The following is a 26,611-nucleotide window of genomic DNA, read 5'->3' as shown; positions in this document are numbered from 1 at the left end:
TGAGTCGGTGATGCCATCCAACCATCTCATCCTCTGTCGTTGCCTTCTCCTCCTGCCTTCAGTCTTTCCTAGCATCGGGGTCTTTTCCATTGAGTCAGTTCTTCACACCAGGTGGCCAAAGGATTGGAGCTTCAGCTTCACGCTCAAGATGAAGCCTTGGCACAGTCCTTTCCCGGTTTGAACCAATCCATTGTTCCATGTCCAGTTCTAACCGTTGCTTCTTGCCTCTCATACAGGTTTCCCAGAAGGCAGGTAAGGTGGTCTGGTATTTCCATCTCTTTAAGGATTTTCCACTTTGTTGTGATCCACACAGTCAGTGACTTTAGCGTAGTCAATGAAGCAGAAGTAGAGGTTTTTTTTGGAGTTCCCTTGCTTTTTTTCTGTGATCCAGTGGATGTTGGCAATTTGATCTCTGGTTCCTTTGCCTTTTCTCTCCTTACCATTCCCTCTTTCATCTCAGATTTTCCTTCTGGGATGATTTTTCTTCTTCCTGAAACTTTAGAGATTAATTGGTTGGTGTCTTTAGGTGGTATAAATATCTGTTTTTTTTCCAAAATATTGTCCTTTTTAAAAATTAATTTATTTTTTATTGAAGGATAATTGCTTTACAGAATTTTACTGTTCTCTGTCAAACCTCAACATGAATCTTTGAAAGATAGTTTTACTTCTGTGTAGTGTTTTGTGTATGTGTTTGGTCACAACTTAAAATACATTTCTTACATTTCTAAAATATATTTCTCAATCTAGCTTGTACATCTGGAAGGTCTCTGTTCATGTACTGTTGAAGCCTACCTAACTTGAAGGATTTTGACCGTAACCTTACTAGCATTAGCAGTGAGCTCAATTGTACGATAGTTTGAACATTCTTTGGCATTGTCTTTCTTTGGAATTGGAATGAAAACTGACCTTTTCCAGTCCTGTGGCCACTGCTGACTTTTCCAAATTTTCTGGCATATTGAATGCAGCACTTTAACAGCACCCGCTTTTAGGATGTAACTGTAGATCAGACGTTAATATTAGTTTGCTTTAACACAGTCAGTGTTTGCTTAGAAATAGTGAGATGCTCACTTTTTTTCTCTCCTTACCTTTCCCTCTCTATTTATCTCAGATTTTCTTTCTGGGTCAATTTTCCTTCTTACTAAAACTTTAGAGGTTAGTTGGTTGGTGTCTTTGGGTGGTATAAGAATCTGTTTTGTTTTTCTAAAGAATTGTCCTCTTTGAAAGATAGTTTTACTTCTTTATAGTGTTTTTTGTATATGCTTGATCATAATTTAAAATAACATTTCTTACTCTTAATCTTGAATAAAAACCATGCCAGTGCCTCTTAAGCTGTGTACACAGGTCACTTTACTGGGTAATACGGAGTATTTTTTTAAATGATTCACACTCCCATCAGAGTCTAAAAGTTTCTATTTCTATAGTTTCTTGCCATTTCTTGGTATTGTTGGATTTTAAAATGTTTCCAATATAGTAGATGAGAAGTATCTTTTAATACTGTTTTAGATTTCTTTCTTTCTTTTTTATTATCTGTAAAATTGAAATGAAACTCAACATTCAAAAAATGAAGATCGTGGCATCTGGTCATTTCATTTCATGGCAAACAGATGGGGGGAAAAGTGGAAACAGTGTCATATTTCATTTTCCTGGGCTCCAAAATCAGTGATGACGGTGACTGCAGCCATGAAATTAAAAGATGGTTGCGCCTTAGAAGAAAAGCTATGACAGACCTAGTTCAGTTCAGTTCAGGGCAAAATGACAGACCTAGACAGCACATTAAAACGCAGAGACAACCCTTTGCCGACAGAGGTTTGTCTAGTCAAAGCTATGGTTTTTCCAGCAGTGTGTACAGATGGGAGAGCTGAACCATAAAGAAGACGGAACACAGAAGAATTGATGCTTTTGAAATGTGGTGCTGGAGAAGATTCTTGTGAGTCCCTTGGACTTCAGAGAGATCAAGCCTGTCAGTCCTAAAGGAAATCAAACCTGAATACTTGTTGGAAGGACTGATGCTGAAGCTGAAGCACCGGTACTTTGGGCATCTGATGTGAAGAACTGACTCGTTAGACCCTGATGCTGGGAAAGACTGAAGGCAGGATGAGAGGGGGACGACAGAGGACGAGCTGGTTGGATGGTGTCACTGCCTGAATGGACATGAGTTTGAGCAAACTTAGGCACATTTGTATGCACTTAATTCATGGACTTGTGTATTCTGTAATGTATCTTTTCCTCAGGGAACTGTGTCTCAGAGATCTTAGAGAGCTTTCTGTTTCAGTACAAATAGGAAGTCCAAATACATTGTTTCATTGTTGTATTGTTTGTGATTGTACTCAGGCGCTCAGTCGTGTCGAGTCCTGTGAGACCCCAAAGACTGTAGCCCACCAGGCTTCTATGTCTGTGGGATTTTCCAGGCAAGAATACTAGCATGGGTTGCCATTTCCTCCTCCAGGAGATCTTGCTGACCCGGGAATCGAACCTGCATCTGCTGTTTCTCCTGGATTGGCAGGGGGATTCTTCACCACTGAGCCTCCTGGGAAGTCTTTGTAGTGATCAGAAAGTGCCACTCATTGAGTGGGTAGAGTGTGCTTTATTTAAACATTCCCTTGATCAGCTTTGAAGTTGCTTATGGTGTAGTGGACATGTCTGTTCTCTGTATGTTTATGCAGTGAGGTAGGATAGGTTTCTGCATGTGGAGCTGACGGATCAGATGGTGTGCATGTTCTGTATCTCGGTCGATGTTGGTGAGTGGCCGTCCAGGGAATGCTGCACTGTGTACATCCTTGCCAGCTGTTGTGAGTGAGCGTTGGTCTCTGCTGCACTCCCACGGTCACTGGAGACTGTCAGCATTCTTCATTTCCCACCTCAGTGTTTGATTTCCTTGACTGCTTGGTGAGGTTGAACACTTCACCATATTTTATAGGTCAGTTTGTTTTGTCTATGAATTGCTTGTTTGTATTTGTTGTCTCTTTTCCTGTTGGATTTATCTGTCAATTTACTTGGTTCTTCCATTATGTCCATAAGTAAAGTTTTATTGTATTTCTCATTAAAGTGGTTCCTAGTAACTTGATTGTTATTGCATCTCCTTTCATTACGTTCAAATTGATTATCGCTGCTGTTTGTTCAGTATGAGGTATAGGAAAGTCATTGATACTTTTATTATGTTACTGTGCTGACCAGTCTTACAGAAAACTGTTAGCATTTCGGTTGATTAACTTGTGTTTTCTAAGCAGATGTTGGTGATGCTATCAGCGATGACAGTTTTGTCTATTCCCTTGTGGTGTTAAAACTTCTTCTTTCTCTTTGTTTACCTTAATGACATAATGTTCAGCATTAGGTTACACGGCTTTTCTTTTAAAGCTTGACTCCGTGTGAAATTTTATTTTTCTGTTCAGTGGGAAGCAGGACTGTAGCTTGTGTATCGTTAGAATGGTTAGGTGGTTATCTCAGTTCTAGTTATTAAATTCCTATTTTCCTCCTGAGTTGTAGAACCATTGCTTCTCATTTAGTACAGCACATATTGAGTGCCTGTGAAATGTCTGGTGCTGTTAGGTGTGGGGGGTGCAGTAGTGACTAAAGTTCCAGCCATGGTGGTGATTACATTCTAGCTTAAGAGACAGATAAGCTCGAGATGGTGACAGAGCAGTGCCTCTCACGCACTAAATGCTCAGTAAAGGTTAGTTGTGTGATTCCCAGTTGTAACGGTAACAAGAAGAAGGGTGGTGACTCTAGGCTGTTAGCAGTCATAGTTCCTGAGAAGTTGGCGTGTTTGGAATATCCATCTCTCCTGCCTTCAGGAAATAGAGTTTTCTCATGAAAGCTTTCATCAGATGGGATGACAGAAAGTGAAGAAGCAGTCACCCTCTTCTCACCCCCTTTCTTTGAGAAGTGAAAATCCTTTTCGGATTTGTTTTGGTTTGTGAAAACAGATACTAATATTGGCCTCTTGTAAAAGCGGCCTAAGTGAACTTTTGAGAAGTGAGGGGCGCGCGTGTGTCTTGAAGGTGCGCGGACGGTATTTGCTGACACGACGCGTGGGAACGAGAGACAAGGATGGGGGGCGTGGGGCGAGGTTCCTCAGCCCCGGACGCCACTGCCGAGTTTCCGAGGGTCGGGTGTGGAGTCGCTTGTGTTTTTGACGTGTTGACGCAGAGGTGCTCCTGAGTAGGCGGTTACTGAGCTGTGACTGAGAGGCAGGCAGCGGAGGGGTGCAGGAGGTGCCAGTGTGTGCATAGAGAGACCGCGCGGGGTTCAGTGCCGGGCCGGGACACGCGGGGTCAGGAAGAGCAGGAGGAGCCAGCAGAGGAGGTGGGAAGGGGCGCCGGCGTGGCAGGGGAGTCTGGGGGAGCGTTGTGTCCAAGCAGCTAGGGAGAAGACCGCCCATGGCCTCACGGGTGCCTGCCGGGTGGAGAGCTGGCATGCTGTAGGTCCTTGGCAGTTAGGTAACTCAGGGATCTAACCAAGACGTTGTTGAGTGTGACAGGAGCCCAGTCAGCTATTCGAGAATGACAGGCACAGTGCATGCCAACCCCGCTGCCTGTCAGCCTGTCCTTCAGTGACTGATCCGGGCCCTGCAGTGGGATGAGGGGAAGGCGGGAGCCAAAGGACGGCCCTGGGGCTGGAGCGCTCAAGGAGGGCTGCTCTCAGGCGGCGCTGGGAGACGATGTGGTGTCCAGGGAGGGTTTTTTCTTTTTCTTTGTTTTTTAAAGAAGACTGTGTTACTGCAGTCCATTTGTATGCTGCTCGGACTCCTTTTTCCGAGGAAAGGTTGGTCATTCAGGAGAGGAAGGGAGTCAGGGCCGGTGCAGAGTTCACAGGCAGAGGGCTGGGTGTCAGCAGGGAGAGCCGATGGTGTGTTTGGCGGGAGGGAACGTGGAGTCTACAGGGACGCTTTCAGGGAGGTCGAGGGTTTGGTCGGAGGAGGATGGGAAACTCTCAGACTAGCTCTGTGTCCCCACTGAGGTAGCAAGCCGAATCTGTCAACTGAAGGGAGTAGAATGGAGAGTCTTCAACTGTTTGAAGACAGGAAAAGTATAAAATAAGTATCTAAGGAAATGGGAGAGTGAACTGATGCAAGTGGCGATCGCTGGGCGGCAGTGAGGGGCTTCCGGAGGGGCGAGGTTGGAAATGCAGAGTGAAAGCAGTGCCTCGGCTGTGTCTTTTCCTGACGGCTTGAGCTCCTGGGCCAGAGGAGATGGAAGGTTCGTTTTAATCAGTATTGAGGTTTTACCAGGCACATTTAGTGGAATGAAATAAAGGGAGGAAGTATTGAGGATCAGAGTGTTAGACCTGCTGGTCATGGGGTCCAAGCTGGGAAGGGAGGTGGTAAAGGCCCGAGATGAGGAGAGGGTCACAGGGAACTGGCATTGGAGGCGCTTTTACATTTAATCCTCACAGCAGTCCTGTGAGGTAGTTCTTTTATACCGTTTTACTGATAAGGAACGTGAGGTACCAGGTTTAAGCCCCTCACACACGGTCGTGCAGCTGGTAGTTAGCCGTGTGATCCAGGCAGTCCGGCTCCGCAATCTCTGCTTGTAACTGCTGTATGACTGCTGCCTCTGAGCTGCTTACCCTCATAGTTCAGCTGGTAAAGAATCCGCCTGCAGTGCAGGAGATCCGGTTCGATTCCTGGGTCGGGAAGATCCACTGGAGAAGGGATAGGCTACCCACTGCAGTATTCTTGGGCTTCCCTTGTGGCTCAGCTGGTAAAGAATCCACCTGCAGTGTGGGAGACCTGGGTTCGATCCCTGGGTTGGGAAGATCCCCTGGAGAAGGGAAAGGCTGCCCACTCCAGTATTCTGGCCTGGAGAATTCCGTGGACTATAGTCCAAGGGGTCGCAAAGAGTCGGACACGACTGAGCGCCCTTCAGTGAGCTGGGTAGTGACAGGCCGGTGGGGGAGATGAACCAACAGATTCTATTTAGTTGAGCTCCTGTTGGAGTGAGGGCCTCGAGGCTGTAAATCTGAGACAGAGGGAAAGGTGAGAGGAAAAGAGTGAGCATCTCACTGTTCCTGAACACAGGACTACGGTAAAGCAAGCTAACACTAACGTCTGATCTACAGCTACATCCTAAAAGCGGGTGCTGTTAGCGCTGCATTCAATATGCCAGAAAGTTTGGGGGAGTCGGCACTGGCCACAGGACTGGAAAAGGTCAGTTTTCATTCCAATTCCAAGTTCCTGTTTAAATTCCTGCTTTCAGCCTCTTGTGTTTTTGAGTGTGTCAGTCAGTGTCCTGTCCAGTGGAGTGAAATCTTGAGATGCTTGAGGAGAGGTGGTCTTGAAGCGTTTTTCCTTTGCCCGTTTTGATGGCTGAGCAGTGGGGTTTGGTAGCAGATACAGGCACTGGCCCAAGGTAGCTGGCTTCCCTACCCTCAACAGGTTGGTTTTTTTTAAATCAAAGTTTAGGGCAAACCAGTAGTTTTATGACCTCAGCAGGGGGAGTTTGTGGATCTTCTTCCCAGTATGTTGACCTCACTACAGTTTAGCTCTGACCAGTTGAGTGACTTTGGGTAACTTATTTAACCTTTCTTGATTTCAATTTGGGGCTTCCTAGGTGGCTTAGTGGTAAAGAATCTGCCTGCCAATGCAGGAGATACTGATTCAATCCCTGAGTCAGGAAGATACCCTGGAGGAGGAAATGGCAACCCACTCCAATATTGTTACCCGAAGAATCCCATGGACGGAGGACAGTGGTGGGCTACAGTCCATGGGGTCACACAGAGTCGGACACGACTGACAGATTCGATTTGGTTATCTGTAAAACGGGGACAGCAGTGCCTACTTCAGCAGGGTAGTTAGGATTCAGTGAGAATAATATACCTTAAGGGTTTTTTTGTTTGTTTTTGCTTCATGTGTTTTGAAATTCTTTTGTTAGGTTTACATACACATTTGGAATTATTTGTTGTTGGGAATCAGTATTGCATGTGATACCCTTCTTTATCTTTGTCATTTGTTTTGAAGTGACATGCTGCTTTGTATGATACTAACATCCATTTCAGCTTAATTTCAGTTAATGTTGCATGGTCTGTTTCCTTAAATGTGTCGTCATATTTGATTTCAGCTTCAAATAGACAGCATGTAGTTGGGGCATGTTTTTTTAAATTGATTCTCACACAACCTCTGTATTCTGATTGGAGTATCTAGGCCACATATGTTTTAATGTAATTATTAATTTGTGCTGTTTTAGGGCCATCATTTATTTTTTGTTTCTACTGAAGTCTTTTATTTTGGTTTTGTAATTTTTTCTTTCTAAAATTTCCTCTTTGTTCTTCTTTATGTCTTTTCATTATTTGCTGATACTTTAAATTTTAAGCTTTAAGTGTTCAGAATTGCTCATACAAACATTTTAAAATAGCTACCTGAAAGTGTTCATAATTCCAACCTCTGGCATTTTATCATTAGCCTCTTGTGTTCATTAGCCTCTAGTTGTATTCTTTTGGGTGGTTTGATTTTATTGTAGTTCTTTGAGTATCAAGTAATTGTGGATTGTTTCTTGAACATCTTAGATATTATAAGACTGTGGATTTTAGGAACATCTTATGGAGAAGGTTGGTAATTTTTATTTAACAGGCACTTAGCCTAGGTAGGTACAAGCTGCAGGTTAAAGACAGCCTTTTGTGGGTCAGTTTAGTTTTCAAAGCCTCTTGCGGGACTGTTTCTATTTGTACTGTGTGTGCAGTACCAAGTCACCCCTGTGGGACCTGTCCGTTCAGCTCTCAAAGGTGTTCTTACTCTAATTTGGATCAGGCCCACCCACGGGCAGGTTGTGGTCAGTTCAGGCAAGCTCTCTCTTTTTCTGCACCTTAGCACTGAGTTCTGGGTTTCATACTTCTTTTATTTCAGGCCAGGGGATATGGGAGAGGTAAACTAGTAGTAAACTTAGTGATACTTTGGTGAATTTTGGTGTCTGTTCCTGAACAAACTGCTAATTATAAGTTTTTAAGGCAACTCAAACAGTTTATTTACATGCTTTATATAGTTACATTCTGTGAAAGAAAAAAGTTTGGCATATGTTTCTCCAACTTATTTAGAGATGGAGCCCCTTGATATCTTTTGTTTGGAATTTTTAAAGTGAAAAATGGGCTGTAATTTTATTTTCTTTCATTACCCTTGTTTTGACTTGGTATGTGTGACAGTTGTAATATCTGCAAAAAATGGGTGGAAGAGTGTTCTTTTTTTGTTTTATGGAACAGGCCTATGTTTATAATGGATATTAGTTTTATGTAATGTCTTTGATTTTTGCTGTTAGTGGCATGCCAGCCTTATAGAATGAGTTAGAAAGTGTTCTTTTTTTCATTATTTAAAAAAGATAGTTAGGATTAATATTATTTCTTAAAAGTTTGATAGAATTCATCAGTAAACCCATCAGGGATTGGATTTTCTTTTTGTGAAGGTTTTTACTTACAAATTCAGTCTTTAAAATGTGTGATTGGGTTACTCAGATTCTCTGTTCTTAAGTCATATTTGATAATTTGTGCCTTCCAAGGATTTTGGTCCATTCCATCTGAGTTGCTGTTTTAGTGACAACACTGTTTGTAACAGAATATCACCATCCTTCTAATGTGTGTAGTCTCTCTAGTGATAACCCTCCCCTTTCAAACTTTTTATTGGCAATTTGTGAGGCTTTTTAAATTTTTCTTTATCATTTTTGTTGGGTGGTCATCTGTTCTTTCAAAGAACTATCTTTTGTTTTTAGTTTTAAAACAAACTTGTGGTTTTATGTCATCAATTTCTGCTCTTTATTATTTCTTCCCTTCTACTTATTACAGTCTTGATTTTCATTTATTAATTTCTTTTAAGTGGAGACCTATGTTACTATTAAGAGGTTTTTTATATAACTTTTTTTTACTGTTATATTAATTGAGGTATAATCTGTGTACACTGTTTCAGAAGTGTCAGGTGTGTGACTTGGTGGTTGTCAGTTGATTGCAGTTATTAAAGGTTATGTCACTCTGTTTATAATGGAGTAATACAACCTTTAAAATATTTTATAAAATAATTATTATAAAATATTGATTATATTTCCTGTGTTGAACTGTATATCCTTATAGCTTATTTATTTTATACATAATAGTTTATACCTCTTAATTCCCTACCCCTATCTTGATTCCCTACCCCTGATATTACTATTTAAAATTGTAAATTTCCCATTCACTGCTTACCCGAATGTTACAAATTTTTACATACTGTGTTTTCATTTTCATTTAGCTCAAGCTGTTTTCTAATTTTCCTGGTCATTTCTTTCTGGACTCGTGGTTGTTGATATTTCTCCCATCAGTCTTGATTCCAGCTTGTGCCTCATCCAGCCTGGCGTTTCACAAGATGCACTCTGCATGTTAGTTAAATAAGCCGGGGGACAATATACAGCTTGGACTACTCCTTTCCCGATTTGGAACCAGTCTGATCTTGGGGTCGTGTACTTGAAAGGATAGGTGGTCTGTTGTCCTTAGGTAGGGTGTTCTTTAACTGTCAGTTCAGTCCATGTGGTTGGTAGCAGTCTTAAATCGTCCATCTCTTTACTGAGCAGAGGGTTGTGCTAACAAGGCATAATTGTGGCTTTAAACATCTCTCCTTTCATGTTTTGAAACTTTTCTGTGGAGTGCATGCATTTTTAGGACTGTATCTCCTTGATGAAGATTTTTGCCGTCTTCGTTTTATCTGACAAGTTTTGCCTTTTAATTGTTGTGTTGAGACCATTTACCCTTAAATAATTACTGATGTGGAGGGATTAAATCTACTTGCACTTTGTTTTGTATTTGTTCCTTCTCTCCCATTTTCTGCTTTGTTTCCTTCTATTCATTTCCTATCTCTTTTGGGTTCAGTTCAGTTCAGTTCAGTTCAGTCGCTCAGTCGTGTCCGACTCTCCGCGACCCCATGAATCACAGCACGCCAGGCCTCCCTGTCCATCACCAGCTCCCGGAGTACACTCAGACCCACGTCCACAGAGTCGGTGATGCCATCCAGCCATCTCATTCTCCGTCGTCCCCTTCTCCTCCCGCCCCCAACCTTTCCCAGCATCAGAGTCTTTTCCAGTGAGTCAACTCGTCACATGAGGTGGCCAAAGTATTGCAGTTTCAGCTTCAGCATCAGTCCCTCCAATGAACATCCAGGATTGATCTCCTTTAGAATAGACTGGTTGGATCTCCTTGCAGTATAAGGGACTCTCAAGAGTCTTCTCCAACACCACAGTTCAAAAGCATCGATTCTTCGGCGATCAGCTTTCTTCACAGTCCAACTCTCACATCCATACATGACCACGGGAAAAACCATTGCCTTGACTGGGTTAATTGAATATATTTTTAGGATTCCGATTTTATTTCCATTGGACTAATAAACTGACCATGTGTGTGTTTACAAAGGACTTAGGATTTACATTGCATAGTGTTAACTCTTTAGAGGGTGCCTCAGTTAATACCACTTCAGATATAATATAAAACCCGTACATCAGCGTACTTTTACCCTCCTGTGTTTTGAACTATTTTTTCCATACATTTAAATTTTCTACATGTTTTGAAACCCACAATGAGATTATTTTTGCTTTGAACAGTGAGTTAATTTTTAAAGAGCTTTAAGTATAAAGGTCTTTTATAGATTTACACACAGACCATTTACATCACTCTTTATTGTTTTGCATACAGGGATTTTGGTCTAGATATTTGTTGAGTATTATTTTCCTTTTGACTGAAGAATTTCCTTAACATATGATGAAGGTTTCTTTGACCTTGTTTAGCATCTGTTTATTTTTTATTTTATTTTCTGCTGTTTTTCTTTATTTGGCTGTGCCAGGTCTTAATTGTAACACACAGGACCTTGGTTGCGTCGTTTAGGATCTTCTGTTGCGCTGGGCTAGCTTCTCTGGTTGTGGAGCATGGACTTAGTTGTCCCACTGGCTGGTGGGATCCTAGTTCCCTGCTGCTGCTGCTGCCAAGTCGCTTCAGAAGCGTCCGACTCTGTGCGACCCCATAGACAGCAGCCTACCAGGCTCCCCCGTCCCTGGGATTCTCCAGGCAAGAGCGTTGGAGTGGGTTGCCATTTCCTTCTCCAATGCGTGAAAGTGAAAAGTGAAAGTGAAGTCGCTTAGTCATGTCCGACCCTCAGTGACCCCGTGGACTGCAGCCCATCAGGCTCCTCCATCCTTGGGATTTTCCAGGCAAGAGTACTGGAGTGGGGTGCCATTCCCTGACCAGGGATCAAACCTGTGTACCCTGCATCGCAAAGTGGATTCTTAAGCACTGGTATACCAGGGAGGTCCTACTATCATTTTTGAAGGATACTTTTTGTTGTATGTTTTATTCAAGGGTTTATGGGTTTTTTCCCCACCTTTAATTTTCTTCCAAGCACTTTTAAATATGTTGTTTCAGTGTCTTCTGGCTTACATCCTTTCGGATGAAAAGGTTACAGTCACTATTTTTGTTACTCTGTAAACAGTAAGTATGTCTTTTGAGGGGAGTTGCTGTTACGAATTTCTGTTTCTTGCTGTTTGTCAGCAGATTGACTGTTAAGTGCCTTACTGGTGGGTGGGTGGGTGTGGGTGTGGGTGTTTGTGTGTGTGCACGTGTGCCTTACTGGTGTGTGTGTGTCTGTGTGTGCACCTTACTGGGGTGTGTGTGTGTGTGCGCGCGCGCGCCTTACTGGTGTGTGTGTGTGTGTGTGTGTGTGTGTGTGTTAGGAACTGTGTTGTGCTTCTTGTGTCTGTGTTCTGTTTATTTCTTTTTATTTATTTATTTGGCTGTGCTAGGTTTTGCTTGAACTTCCCTGGAGGCTCAGACGGTAAGGCAGGTGTTTACTTGGCAGCATGTGGGATGTAGCTCCCTTGACCAGGGATCATCCTGCACCCCCTGCATTGGGAGCAGAGTCTCAGCCACCAGATCACCTGAGAAGTCTCTGTGGGTTTTATTTTTTTCTAATTTGTAAGATCTTGTTGCTATTATTTCTCTAAATATTTTTTTCCATTCTCTTCCCTCCTAGTCAAGCTTCATACATATTAGACTGGTTGTTACTGTCCCAGAGGGCACTACACGTAGCTGTGTTTGTCTTTTTTTCACTTTATCCTTTATTTGGGGAAGGTTTTTGTTTGTTTTGCTATGTTTTGAAGGTCAGTCATCTTTCTTTTGCAGTTTCTAATCAGATGTTAATCTTTCAAAGTGAAGTTTTCATATGATGTCAGCCTTTATCATCTTCCATTTCGTGTCTTTTTTCGTGTTTTCCATATTCAGTAAGCTTGAGGCATAGTGATAATAGCTGGTTTAATATCTATGCTTATCTGTCTGTCATCTCTGTTTTCTGTTTCTATTGATTTTTCTATTGATTGTTTTCTATTGATTTTTCTTCTGGTTATGTCTTTTTTTTTCCTTTTTGGCCACCAGTTAAATTAATTGTGGGTCATTTTGATGCTGTTGTTACTTTTGTCAACTCTTTTAAGGCTGGTCTAGAATAGTGTTTGTTCTAGGCTTCATGTAGCCCTCTTTCTAAAGGTGTGCTTCAAATGCACTATATGTAGTCCCTGAGGTCTTAGCACTCTGGCCAGAGGGAGCATGACTGATTCCTGGCTCATAGTGAGCTCTGGGACTCGTCCATATTGCCTCTTTTCTTTATTGGTTCTGGCCTTGGAAGCAGTTCCTGTTCAGCCTTGTGAGGTTTGACACCACAACGGTACAGTTTGGTATTCAGATTAAAACTCAGGGGTGCTCTAATGCAGATTTCTGGAGCATTTTCTCTGCTCCCTCGTAATGCGTACTCTGCTCCGCAAATTCTACTCCTTTAGTCTGTGGGGTCACACACAATCGGACACGACTGAAGTGACTTAGCAGCAGCAGCCCCCTTAACTCATGATTTCTTTGTGCTCATTTCAGCACAGTTGCCAGCCCTGAGCTCCCTCTGTGTGCTGCAGGTCACGCAGAAAGCCTCTGTGAGGGTGGGGCTCACCTTTTTGGTTCCCTTTTTCTCAGGGATTATAGTTCTCTTCCTGCCTGTTGTCCATGTCTGATAATACTGTTTCTTACGCTTCGTCTGTTTGTGAGTGAGTGAGTGTGAAGTCACTCAGTCGTGTCCGACTCTTTGTGACCCCATGGACTGTAGCCCACCAGGCTTCTCTGCCCATGGAATTTTTTAGGCAGGCGTGCTGGAGTGGGCTGCCATTTCCTTCTCCAGGGGATCTTCCCGACCCAGGGATTGAACCCGGGTCTCCTGCATCGCAGGCAGATGCTTTACCGTCTGAGCCACTGGGTTGTTTTAGGAATTCAAAGTAGTTTTTTTTTTTAAAATTAGTTTTAATTTTTATAAGATTAAAAAGAAACATTGAATTTTGGAAAATTTTCTCAAATAGAGTTAGTTGTATTATTTTACTTCATATTTCTTTGCAGCACAGTGAAACAAGGAAAAGTAAGATGAAAAGGTTATGAGAAGGAAAAAGAGAAGGGAGGAAAACTAAAGAAAGATTAAAATAAATAATCTTTGTGTTATCGTTTGTAGTTCAGTTCAGGTACTCAGTCGTGTCTGACTCTCTGCGACCCCATGAATCACAGCACGCCAGGCCTCCCTGTCCATCACCAACTCCCGGAGTTCACGCAAACTCGTGTCAGTTAGACTATTTAAAACCAAAACGGGGAGCACGTGACTGCACTGTGACAATCTGTGCATCTGTTTCGCTGTTTAAGTTTGGAAATTGCCAACTGCTGTGGGTTTGACCTTTATGTTTCACATTCAGAAAAATCAAATTCCTGAGGTTGATCCATTGATCCATTGACAGAAGCAGTACAATTCTGATGGATTGATGAATGTAAAAAGCATGTTTTCAGTGGTACCAAGAATCAGGAATAGAAGAAATAAGTAGAAGCAGGAAGAAAAGCAAGGCAAACATTAAAATTTATTGCTTAGGAGTAAATACCACCGTGCAGGGGGTTCCCTGGTGGCTCAGTGGTGTAAGAAATCTGCCTGCCAATACAGGGATGCGAGTTTGACCCCTGGATCAGGAAGATCCCCTGGAGTAGGAAATGACAACCCACACCAGTATTCTTGTCTGGGAAATCACGCAGACAGAGGAGCCTGGTGGGCTACAGTCCATGGGGTCGGAAAGAGTCGGACATGACTTAGCAACTAAACAAGAACTACCACCATGATGCAGACAACCCATATATTGAGATACTAACGAGATAAAACAAGTCTGACATAAAAGCAGTTGTGCCCCAAACTTACAACTAGTGATGGCGAGGCTAGTGGCGAGAGAAACTTAAAGTAACAGGGCCTTGGCCTGGGAGGTTAGGGTTGGCCAGCAAGGCCATGTGTGTTTCAGCGTTTTTAGCAACGCGTGTGCACAGTTATGAAGAACATGAAGGGAAGATTAAATGTAAATTTTATTTCTGTAATCTCTCTTGGATTAATTTCTTAATCTCTTTCCCGTCATAGTAGTCATGTTGGGATTATTTCAAGAGTTTCCTGTCTCCTGTATCCAGTCATTATATTGGTCTGCAAGTTTCTACACAAATGACTCCCCGCCCCCGCCTTTAAAAAAAATCTTAGGCCGCCTGTCTCCTCGAAGCTGCTCCAGCAGTGTGCCCTTGCTGTCCTGCCAACTCTTCTCTTAAGAATTTAGCATTTTCTGCTGCTTCTACCGCCGAGCTCTTTTACCAGATATCTGCCTGGTTTGGTTCCTGTTCTACTTCACATCTGTACTCAAGTGTCTCCTTACTCAGATGAATTTTATTTCACGAAGTTTATTTTGTAAATGTGAAAGAGTCGGACGACTGAGTGACGGAACCGACTGATTTTATAAATGTATTTAAACATAGCTAGTCCTTCATTCTTTGCCTTTAGTATTTTCTTGTGTTTTATTTGTTTTCAAGAATAAAAAATACATCTTCCTACTAGAGTGTGGTTTGGAGAAGGCAGGGATTTTGTTTTGCTTATTCAGTGTTTTAAAGAGCCAGACACAAGGAGGGTTGATAGAGTTGTCTAATGTTGCTTGTTAAATGTATTGTCTAAATACTTGCTTAAAATGCTTTTAATGTTTTGTCTATCAGTTCCTGAGAGTGAGATGTTAAAATCACCCATAATGATTGTGAAACTAGCAATTCCTTTCTGTTGTTCTTTGTATGTTTGTTTTATGTAATTTGAAGTTCTGTTGAGTTATGTTACACTGCTGAATTATTTTCATCGTTAAGTAACGGCAGCATTAAGTTTTAGGCCATTTATATTTGCTGTGTAAACTCATATTTATTTCTGTCTGATTTTTTATTTACCATGTGTTTTTTTTCTCCCGGTCTGCCGGCTGTTGGACTTGATCAAACCTTTGTTCCTCTTTTATCCTTTAATTGTTTTAAGTTAAACATAACAAGTTGCCTTAATAAATTCTAAAGATAGTTATTCTCTCTCTTCCTTTTCCCATGAACAGTAAAATCAGCCTTAGCCTCAATCCCCCCTTACCCAAATTTTTGTCATCTTATTCTGCCTCTTTTCCCTCTTCTTCTTAAGAATGATGGTGTTTTGACTGCTTGACTTGGTGTGTTATACTGGCAGATTTCTAATATTATGCTTGCATTCTGATTATTGGTATTTTATTTAGATTTTTTTCATCCACAGTTTTTGGATATGTTAGGGTTTTGGTTCAGGTATCCTTTTTTAATTTTGGAGAGGGTGAGGATGACTTTAGGCAGTTCGTAGTAGTTCGTTTATCAAATATTTGAACTTTGATTACTTGAACTTAAAAGATTTATATATTTCCTTTATATAGTTTTGATGGATTTATTTCCTTTAAAAAGTAAAAGTTAAATGGGTTTCCTGTTGTTTAAAATTGCCTTTTGCTTAATTTTTTTCATATTATTTTCTCTATTTCTTGTTTTCAACTCTTTCGACATTTTTCAAATAAATAGTTCATTTGTGCCTTTTCTTAAGTAATGAAATAATTTAAAGCTCTGAAGTTATCTGAATACTGATTTATCAGTTTCTAAGTTTTTTTTACATATAATGTCTTGCTTTTTTCTTATTTTATGTGTTTAATTTTTTTTTTTACTCATTTATTTATGAGACATCAAAGATGTTAAAGGCCTTAGTTTTTTTAAATTGTATTGGTTAAAAAAAATCTTAGTTTACCACGATTCTTAACATTTATTTGACTTTACTGAAGTGTTTATAAGTTAAAATCCATCACACTTCTAGTGTGATTAAATCATGTTCAATAGAGTTTTTTTGGGGGTGGTTTGCAGGAGTATGCCTCACTTTCGCCTTAAGGAGTAAAATTTTAGAAATAGAGATCACAGACGTCACTCCCCGATTTCATCAGATCCAGAGGTATCACCTGGTGTGTGCACTGTGGAAAGAGCCACCTAGGCAGTTAAAACCACTGCTGTAGACAGGGAGTCATCTTAAGGTCTGGTAAACGAGGGGAAAGCCTCGCCTGAGGAACATGTGAAGTGAGTTATGCTGACACGGACACAGTAATGTGGGCCTGTCCCCGGGTTTGGGTGTGAGGAGCAGCTGAATTTGTGGGAAAAGCAGCCATGAAGTGTGACATTTACTATCTGACTTGGCAAAGTGAAGGGAGATTGCCTGTTATTTTATTCTGTGTACCTTTCACTTGTGCTTTATTTTGAGCAGAATTCTAAGTCTTAAAATGTACCATTTAATTATATGTGTTTATTCTTTGTCTGCAGGCCTCGAAGTAGAGGAAAAACTGCAGCGGAAGATGAGGACAGCATGGATGGACTGGAGACAACAGAAACAGAAAATATTGTGGAAACAGGTATCAAAACTCAATTAGAAAATTTAAGAATTTACACAGTACTTTGCACAAGGAGCGCTCATCTGTTCACTGAGTCCTGAAGTGTCCATGTGCTGAAATAGTTTGACAAGTAATGATAGTGAAAAAACCGAGTTTTCTTTCTTTTCCCCGCAAAGCTCTGATTCAGTAGAAATCATTTAAACTCTGCATAGAAATGTTTTATTAAAGCAGAATTACAACTGGAATAAACTTAATTCTAGGCCACTTGCGTGACAACTCCTGGTAAATGTCTGGCTTGTGAACCATCTGGTGTTTGTTTATTGTGTTAGTATGTAGGTGAGGGAAAAGTACGTTTCGTTAGCTGATAATACTGTGAAGTGCTGGGTTAAACCAGACCAAATAGTTTCTTGTCTCCTGGACTTTGGGGTGCCTTAAGGAAGCTAATGTGTTTTTGCATCTGCAAGAGGAAGGTAAAATAAGTTGCCAAGGTAGTTTCCAAAGTTTACCCTGAGTTAGTGATTTAATGAGCTGTCAAAGGGAGTAGGTTTCATATCGTGTTCAGAGGTTTGTCTAAGTGAGGTGGCCTTTCTGTGTTCTTACAGCTGTTGGATACAGTGTAGACGTAGTTGATAGGCTTCTTCTCTGAAGTTGAATGGCATCTCCTTGATGCTTAAAGGAGAAAATTAGAGAGAATACAGAGAAAATTAGAAATTGCTGCATCTTTTAAAATATTATTTTCCGTGAAATATTTTTGGTTATCCGAAGTGTTCCTGCTCTACGCCTGTAATTCTTGAAAAGCCTTCAGAAGTCCAGCAGTCCCCATTGCTTTTCCCTTAGGGTCGAGCTGAGTGGACAGACCAGAGAGAAGCTGGCAGTTCAGAAGGCCTCTCCTTACAGCTACCCCTTTGGTGCACATTCATTACCACGTTAATATTTTGTACTCGGATTTATTTCAGTTCCCCACACGTTGTTTTTCATAGTTTTTCCCCTTAATTTTAATTTTTTTTCTGTACTTTGTGCTGTTACTTTCATGTCAAAGTTATTTGTACTTTTGAGTGACATTTATGATTAAGTGCATGTCCCTCTAAGCCAGTGCGCTCTGACTGCCCGCAGTCCCGGCTCGCAGTGGCGCCGCCTCCCTGTCTGTCTCATCCTCGGAAGACTCAGCGCCTCCCTGTCCGTTTTCGTCTCCTTCTCCGGCTGTCCATTCTCATAATCTGTTCAGTACCCAGACCTCGTGGCGCCTTCCTTTCCTCACCAGTCCTCTCTTCAGCCCACGTGAGCCACTCATTCCTTTATTTATGTGTTGGGCTGCGCTGGGTCTTCATCGCGGCCCTCGGAGGCTTCTCTTCGCCCTGTGGAGCTAGGGCTCCAGAGGGTGCAGGCTCAGAAGTTGGGGCACGTAGGCTTAGCTGCCCAGCGGCATGTGGGATCTTCGTACCCTGACCAGGGATTGAACCTGGGTCCCCTGCCTTGTAAGGCAGATTCTCAACCTCTGGACCACCTGGGAAGCCCCAGCCTCTCATTCTTGTGGCCGTACTTTAGCCTTTAATACTGTATCACTTACTGGGACAACTGCTGTTTCACTTTTAAAATCTCAGTTTGAAGCCTAACTCTTCTTTTATCAGCTCGATACCCACACCACGATAACCCTTCAGCCACAGTGACTTGTCCAACTTAATGGTCTTGCCGACGGGGTTTGTCAGCCTCTTTTTAGTTCAGATTCCGTCGTCCATTATGGTAGCCCCTCTCTCATGCACCTGGAACTCCCCTGCCATCCTCCCACTGTTTTGGTTTCATAACAAAACTCAGACTCTGCATTGCGGCCAGTGACTGGAGAAAGCCTCAGCCTCCACTGGGTCATGGTTGACTGTCCACTCACACCGCTTACACCTGGAGTTCTCTCACCCATCATCAGTGATCGTCCTTTCACGACCTCCTCTTCTTTCGGACTTTTTACACCCCATTTTCCATTTCTCAGTTGATCTACTTATTTCAATGAAAAAAAAATAGAAGCAGTCAGGAGAGAAAAGCCGCACGTATCCACCATCAGAGCTTCTTTCCTGCTCTCATCTCTGCCCCGCTGTTTTACCAGCCCTGCTGCTGAAATGGGATGAAGAGCCTCTGGGTTTTCTGCAGCCAGCTCCTCTGCCTGTGTCCCTGGTTCTGTCCCCCTTGCCCCTTCAGTCTTCCTTGGTTTCCAGCATCTTGAGACACCTCGCTCAGAGAATTATTTCCGTTAGTGTTACGCATTTGCTACACTGTAACTTTTTTTTTTTAAACTTTTTATTTTACACTGGAGTATAGGTGATTAAAACTGTTAGGTTGGTTTCAGGGGTACAGCAAAGTGATTCAGTTATACCCACACATGTGTCTACTCTGTTTCAAATTCTTTTCCTATTTAGGGTGTTAGAGAGCATTGAGCGGAGTTCCCTGTGCTGTACAGTAGGTTGTCCATTTTAAATAGAGCAGTGTGCAGCATCACGCTTCTCAAACAGGAGCACTTTTTCTTGATCCGATATTGCCTTCAGGTACCGTGTTGCTTCTTTGCTCATCTTCACAGCGAAAGCTCTTGTAAGAATTGTCTGTACTTACAGTTCAGTTCAGTCTCTCAGTCGTGTCCGACTCTGCGACCCCCTGGACTGCTGCACACCCAGCCTCCCTGTGCATCACCAACTCCCGGAGTTCACCTAAACCCATGTCCATCGAGTCGGTGATGCCATCCAGCCATCTCATCCTCTGCCATCCCCTTCTCCTCCCGCCTTCAGTCTTTCCCAGCATCAGGGTCTTTTCCAGTGAGTCAGCTCTTCGCATCAGGTGGCCAAAGGATTGGAGCTTCAGCTCCAGCGTCAGTCCTTCCAGTGAATATCCAGGATTGTATGGTCGCTGCTTATTTTTGACCATTTTCTCATGAACCTGCTACAGGCAAGCTTTCTTCCTCTCGCTCTTCTAAAGCTGTTTTGATCTCACGTTGCCAGAACCACCACTGAGCCTTTGTTCGCCTTAAGTTTTCCGTCTCAGTTCATGAAGCTGACGTTTTCAGGAGCGGAAGTCTCTGTAATTTGACTTTGAGGACGCCACGTTCTCTTGCCCTTTCCTGCCTCGCCGGTCTCTTCTCTTCTCCTCGGCTCCTCTTCTCACAGGTTAGGTGGTCTTACTCGGTTTAGTTGCTGTAACTGCCGTGTACTGGTGACTCTAAGAGTTATACTGCCAGCTCTTTTCTTCCTTTGAACACAACCAGTATCTTCACCTTACTTCTTAACATCTCCTCTTACTTAGATGTCTCCCGTGGATCCCAAGCTTAATCTGTCTTCAGTGGAACCGTTGGTTGTTCCCAAACCTCCTCGTCCTCCAGTGTTCCCGCTTCAGTAAATGACATCATGTACCATTCAGGCTAAAAACGTGGAGCCTGTTTGAAAATGCTTCGGGCTTTACCGTAGTACTCCGTCCTGATTTCAGACATCTTTCGTCTCCTCACTGTGGTCCCTCCAGAACTCGGATCACCACTGTTTGTGTGCATTGGTGCCAAGCTACCAACTGGTCTCACTGTCACCCATTCTAGTTTTCTTCTCCATACAGTGGCAGAGTGAGCTTCTCATACCCCAAGTAAGGACTTCCCTAGTGGTCCAGTGGCTAAGACTCCGAGCTTCTGACGCAGGGGGCCCGAGTTCAGTCCCTAGTCAGGGACCTAGATCCCACATACCACAGTTAAGATCAGCCAAACAAATAAATGTGACTTGTGCATTCAAATAAATTAATTAATTAAAAAAAAAAAGACAAACCCAAGAGTCCTTTACTTTCCTTCTGTCAGCACTTCAAGGCCTCCAGTGACACTTAAAACCCTAAGTCCGTTTGTGATCTTCACGCTTTCCTGCCCTCGCTACCTGTCCAGCCGCATCTCCTGTCTTCCCCTCGCTCTCGGGGCTCCAGCCCTTTCTCAGGCACTTTTTGTGTTCTAAGCTGAGAACACCTTTCTCCCAGACCCTCCCGGGACTTACTGCCTGACCTCAGTCCACTCTGTACTCCCTTGTCAGAGAGGCCCTTCCTGCCCGACCCGTCCAAAAGCAGCCCCTGTGGAGCTCCGTCCTCTTCTCCCGCTTTACCTTTCGTCCTCGTGTTTAACGGATAAGGCGTTCCGTTACACATTTGCGTATCGTGTGCCTTGTATCCTCGAACGAGAGCTCCCTGAGGTCAGGGGTTTGTCTCCCTCATGGGCTTGTTCCCAGTGCCGCGCACCCTCCACACACAGTGGGCATCGCTGAGCAGTCGTGCATTCTTGTAGTTTTCTTACGTGTTTCCTGAGCTACTGCTGTTCTTGGAACATCACCACGTAAGTAAAATTTTGGCATTTAATTTTTTCTTACCTGAGGAGCCCACAAATAAGACTGTCTTCTCTTGCTATCTTCTGTGAGATTTCAGTGCAAATAAAATGTACTGAAAGGATTTGACAGGAGCAGGATGATATATAGATATCACCCTGCCCTTCTGTATGCAAGTTAGAGAAAGCCAAATGTCTCAGTCTCTGCTCTGCTTTGTGCTTGGGGAGACCTTTGTCCATGTCCTTTAGTGCACACACAGAGCAAGAAGAACAGTAAAGGAAAGGATAAAGAACAATTGTTAAAATCACCAACCTGCAAGCAGAGAGAAGAAAGTGGTCCATAACTTTCTAGTCAATTTAAAAGCCCATTCCAGTTGACTGCAGGGCTTTAGCATCTCTGCACATTTCCATTTCCAGGCCCAAGATTTATCGGAAGGTCTCTTACCCTGTGAACTGTGTGCCTTGATAAATTTTTAAAAAGTGATTTGTAGTAATTTAACATTGTTTATTAACAGTGTTTATTCTTTAGGGTGGTGTGTGTGTGAGGGGAAAAAGTGGTGGGAATGAATCTTCTACAAGTGGTCATTGGGATGGTAGCAAGAATCCTCACAGTTTTTATGGTGAGAACATTCCCTCTTTGTAGTTGGTGATGTTGCCAGTTCTGTATGCATTTTTCTTTATAAATAAAATCCACTTGAATGAAGTGCTAGTTACTTGAGAGAAATTCCACTTTTTTTTTTTCTAAAGAATCATTATATAATCACGGCTTTGCAAACTTGTTTTAGTTAATTATAATTGGTTAATTATGATTTAGCTAATTATAATTAAAGTTGTTTTTTTTTTTAACTGCTTACGTTGTCTTAGTGTGGCTAGTGGGAACCCATGTTTGTCTGGCATTTGAGTCCTTTTTAATATCATCTCAAAGTTTCAAAGCTATTGTTTGCTGGTAAGAGTATTTTTCAGGCCTGTCTTCAGTGTTCTCTGGGCTTTCGGATATGAATTCGACTATCCCATCAGGTCTCGTAGTTCTTTTTTCTGGAGAATAGTACAAGAGATAAAAAGTCTGGGTTCTCAGGATGCATGCCTGTTTCTGCTGAGAGTTAGTTATGTGGTCCGTTCTGGTGATAGACTAGTCCTTACAGAGACGTGAGGCTGTCTATATGTGCTTGTAAACTGCAGTTCCCATTGATATTTTCAGTTTGTCTCCGGCATAATTTTAAATAGACTTGATTTTTACAGCAGTTACAGGTTCACTGTAGCAGTTACAGGGTTTGAGTGGAAGGCACAGTTACTTCCCGTTTGCTTCCTGCCCCCCCCCCCCCCATGCCCAGCTGCCCATTCTCCACCCGCCTCCAGCACTGGCACATTCGTTCTGAGTGACAAAGCTGCATTGCCTCCCCTTTCACCTTCAGCCCCTAGCTCACATTAGGGTTCACTCTTGGGTTTGCACACTCTGTGGATTTGGGAAAATGTACAATACAATGACGTGTCTGTCAGTAAGGTGTCAAACAGATACCGTCACCGTCCTAACAGCCCTTCATGCTTTGCCTGTGCACCCTTTCCTCCCCTTTCCGCCCTGGCATCCTTTGTTCTTCTCACTGTCTCCATAGCTTTGTCCTTTCCAAAATGTCATGGAATTGGAATCATACAATATGTTGCCTTTTCAGGTTAGCTTGTTTCACATAGTAGTATACATTTAAGTTCTTTTCATGGCTTAAAAACGCATTTCTTTTTATTGCTGAATAATTTTCTCCTGTATGTATGTACAACAGTTTATCTGTTCACCTTCTGAAGTACATCTTGGGTGCTTCCAGGTTTTCACAGTTTTGAATAAAACTGCTATAAACATTTGTGTACAGAGTTTTTGTGTAGACATAAGTTTTCAACTCCTTTGGGTAAATACCAAGGAGGATGATTGCTGGATCAAATGGTGAGAATTAAGAGTTCTTCATATATTTTGGGTAACAGTCCTTCATAAGATACATCTTTTGCTAATATTTTGCCTAGTCTGTCGCTTTTCTTTATATATCTCTTGGCTGGCAGTGTTTTCTGCAGAGCAGAAATTTTAAATTTTAATCAAGTCTGATCTATCATTTGTTTCTCTCATTATCATGCTTTTGATGTTGTATCTAAAATGTCATTGCTGAACCCAGGCTCATCTAGATTTCCTTCTGTGGTGGTCTTAAGCATTGGACTGCCAGGGATTCTACCTTGTGTACTCGTTTTAGGATCAGTTCGTTGATATCCACAAAATAACTTGATAGATTTTGATTAGGATTGCATTGAGTTTAGATCAAATTGGGGAGAACTGACATCTTGGTAATGCTGAGTTTTATAGTTCACTAACATGAAATAACTGCTTACTGCTGTGATTTTTCTGAGTTCTGTAGTTTTTATCATGTATTAAATAGATCTTGTGCATATTTTGTTGGCTTTATACCAGAGTATTTTTTGGGGGGAGTGCTAATGTGAATTTTTAAATTTATTTCCAATTTCACTTGTTCATTGCTGGTGTATAGGAAAGTGATTTGCTTTTGTATATTAACCTTGTAAACGGAGACCTTGCTATATAGACAAGGAGATTTTGTTGATTCTTCCAGATTTTCTACATAGGCAGTCATGATGTCTTTGAACAGAAGATACTTTTTTATGTCTTCCTTCTAAATCAGTATACTTTTCATTTCTTTTTCAAGTCTTGTTGCAGTAGCTGGAACTTCAAGATGATGTTCAGAAGGAGTTTTACTGATCTTGGTGGGAAAGCTTGAGTCTCTCACCATAAAACATGGTGTTGATGTAGGTTTTTTGTTAGGAATTCTTAGTCAAATTGAGGAAGTTCCCCTGTATTCTTACTAATAGTTTATTGAAAGTTGTTTTGTTGGTGTTTAAAATCATGAATGGGTGTTGTGATTTTTGTCAGATGCTTTTTCTGTGTCTGTTGATATGATCATGTGACTTTTCTGGATTACATTTATTGATCTTCAAATGTTGAACCAGCCTTGTGTACCTGGGATAAATCCCACTTGGTTGTGATGTATAATTCTTTATATACATTTTTAGATTTAATTGATTAAACTTTTGTTGAGGGTATTTTGCATCTGTGTTCATGCGAGGTATTGATCTGTCAGTTTTTGGTTTTTTCCCTCTTTTTGATGTCTGTCTATTTTTGGTATTATGGTAGTGCTGGCCTTACAGAATAAGTTGGGAAACAGTCCATCTGCTGCTGTCTTTCAGGAGAGATTGTAGAGAATTGGTATAATATCTTCCTTAAGTGTTTAGTGGAATTCACCAGTGAACCCATTTGGGCCTGGTGCTTTCTATTTTAGTTTATTAATTATTGAATCAGTTTCTTTGTCGGATGTAGGCCTATTCAGATTGTTTCTTCTAGTGATGCTTTTGCTTTGCTTTGAAAGTCGCTCAGTTGTGTCCAGCTCTTTGAGACTCCATGGACTATATATAGTCCATGGAATTCTCCAGGTCAGAATACTGGAGTGGGTAGCCATTCCCTTCTCCAGGGGGTCTTCCCAACCCAGGGATTGAACCGAGGTCTCCCTGGATTGCAAGTGGATTCTTTACCAGCTGAGCAGCCAGAGTGTTGGCAAATTGTGTCTTTCAAGGAACTGGCCCATTTCATTTATGTTTTCAGATTTGTGGGCATAGATTTGTTCATAGTATTCCTTTAATATCCTTTTAATGCCCATAGGACCTATAGTGGTGGCCCCGCTTTCATTTCTGATATTAGTAATTTCATCCTCTCTTTTTTCTTAGTTAACCTGACTAGACTTACCAATTTTATTGAGCTTTTCAAAGAAGCAGCTTTTGGTTTCACTGATTCTTTTCCCCCCTTTGATTTCCTATTTTCAGTTTTATTGGTTTCTGCTCTAATTTGTGTTATTTCTTTTCTTCTGCTTTGTTTTGGATTTAACTTGCTATTCTTTTTCTAGTTTCGTGAAGTGGAATCTTAGTTTATTGGTTTTTAGATCCTTTTTTGTTAGTCATGTATACATTCAGTGCTTCCAATTTCCCTTCTTCTGTTGTTGTCTGAGAGCAGGCATTCTGTGACTTCTGTCATTTTAAGTTTGTTTCAAGGCACAGAAACAAATTTATTTGGTCTGTTGGTAGAACTTCCATCTGAGCTGTGGAAGAATGTGTATCCTGCTGTTGTTGGATGAAGTAGTCCATTACATCCAGTTGGTTGATGGTGGTGTAGAGTTCAGCTGTCTTACAGATTTTGTATTTGCTGGATCTGTCTCTTTTTGATAGATGGCTTTTAATGTCCCCATGTATGATAGTGGATTCATAGATCTGTCATTTAAGTTCTGTCAGTTTTTGCCTCATGTCCTTTGACCTCTGTTGTTAGGTGCATATGTGTTAAGAATTGTTATGTGTTGTTGGATGTATCATACATACATATAGTTATGTAATGTTCCTTTTTATTCTTGATAAGTTTACTTGCTGTGAAATCTGTTGTGTCTGAAATCAATATAGCGTCTCCCCCCCTTTTTTTTTAATCTGGTATCTACTCTCTTCGTATTCAGTATTCAGTATTACAGTACTATTAACTATAGTCATCATTGCTGGTACATAGCTCTCCATACGTATTCAATCTATATAACTGCAGCTTCCTACCCGACGGCCAACAGCTCCCTATTTTCCCCACCCCCAGCCACTGGTAACAACTGTTCTCTCTATTCAGCTTTATATTTTTTATTAGAATTTTGACTTAGATTGTTAGTTTTTCTAGGCTACAGAGTTTTCAAAGTCCACTGGAGGGAACTTTTCCCAAATTGTCCTTGGAACATCAGTTCTATTCTCAAGAATCTGAAGAGTTGGTGAACATTGGCTTGAATCCTTCCTTCCATATTTTGATTAACACATGGTTAAATGACATCTTTAAGACTATATCATTAACAATCTTGGAGAAGGAAATGGCAACTCACTGCAGTATCCTTGCCTGGAAAATCTCATGGACACAGCCTGATGGGCTGCAGTCCATGGGGTCGCAAAGAGTTGGGCACGACTGAGCAACTAACACTTAAATGACATCTTTAAGATGATACCGTTAACAGTTTTATCCAGTACTTCTAGTTCATAGTAAATGTCAGTCTTGCCTAGGGGACCTCATTTTTCATGATTAAAGAACTTAATTAAAATGGGTGGTGCTTGTATCTTGGCATTCTCTCAGTATAGACCACTCTCTCAATTATCCAAGTCTTTTTGTAAGACTCACCTCAACTCTTTGTGAGTACCCACTCCAGCTTCCTTTTCAGAGATTCTGCCTTGATCATTGGACTTCACTAAGCTTATTTCTCTGGAGTTTCTGTGTAGCTACAACTGTCTGTACAATAATTCTTTGTGGAGGCATTTTTAATGGATATTGTGTTTTACCTGAAACTCTAGACATGATACTTAATTAATCTTTATATTTGAATGAGTTTAGCAGATCTAACAGAGAAGGCAGTGGCACCCCACTCCAGTACTCTTGCCTGGAAAATCCCAGGGATGGCGGAGGCTGGTGGGCTGCCGTCTATGGGGTCGCACAGAGTCGGACACGACTGAAATGACTTAGCAGCAGATCTAGAGGTAA

The 26,611-nt window shown here is 41.7% G+C and overlaps 1 protein-coding gene across 24 annotated transcripts in view; it reads left to right on the top strand.

The window, feature by feature from the left end:
- KMT2C (lysine methyltransferase 2C) overlaps nucleotides 1-26,611 on the top strand; it is a 263,765-nt gene that overhangs the window by 60,797 nt on the left and 176,357 nt on the right. For all 24 annotated transcript variants that reach the window (XR_008685321.2, XR_008685323.2, XM_055421605.2 and 21 more), the window contains exon 2: nucleotides 16,642-16,730. Coding sequence is in view for 22 of the 24 variants with exons in the window: in XM_055421605.2 (XP_055277580.2) it covers nucleotides 16,642-16,730 (89 nt within the window). In the remaining 2 variants the exon portion in view is untranslated. The remainder of the gene's footprint in view (nucleotides 1-16,641; nucleotides 16,731-26,611) is intronic.

Source organism: Moschus berezovskii, chromosome 3, assembly GCF_049115385.1.
Source record: "Moschus berezovskii isolate FMDL1 chromosome 3, NW_MosBer_1.0, whole genome shotgun sequence".
NCBI classification, from domain to species: domain Eukaryota; kingdom Metazoa; phylum Chordata; class Mammalia; order Artiodactyla; family Moschidae; genus Moschus; species Moschus berezovskii.
This window is presented reverse-complemented; position numbering and strand designations above follow the sequence as displayed.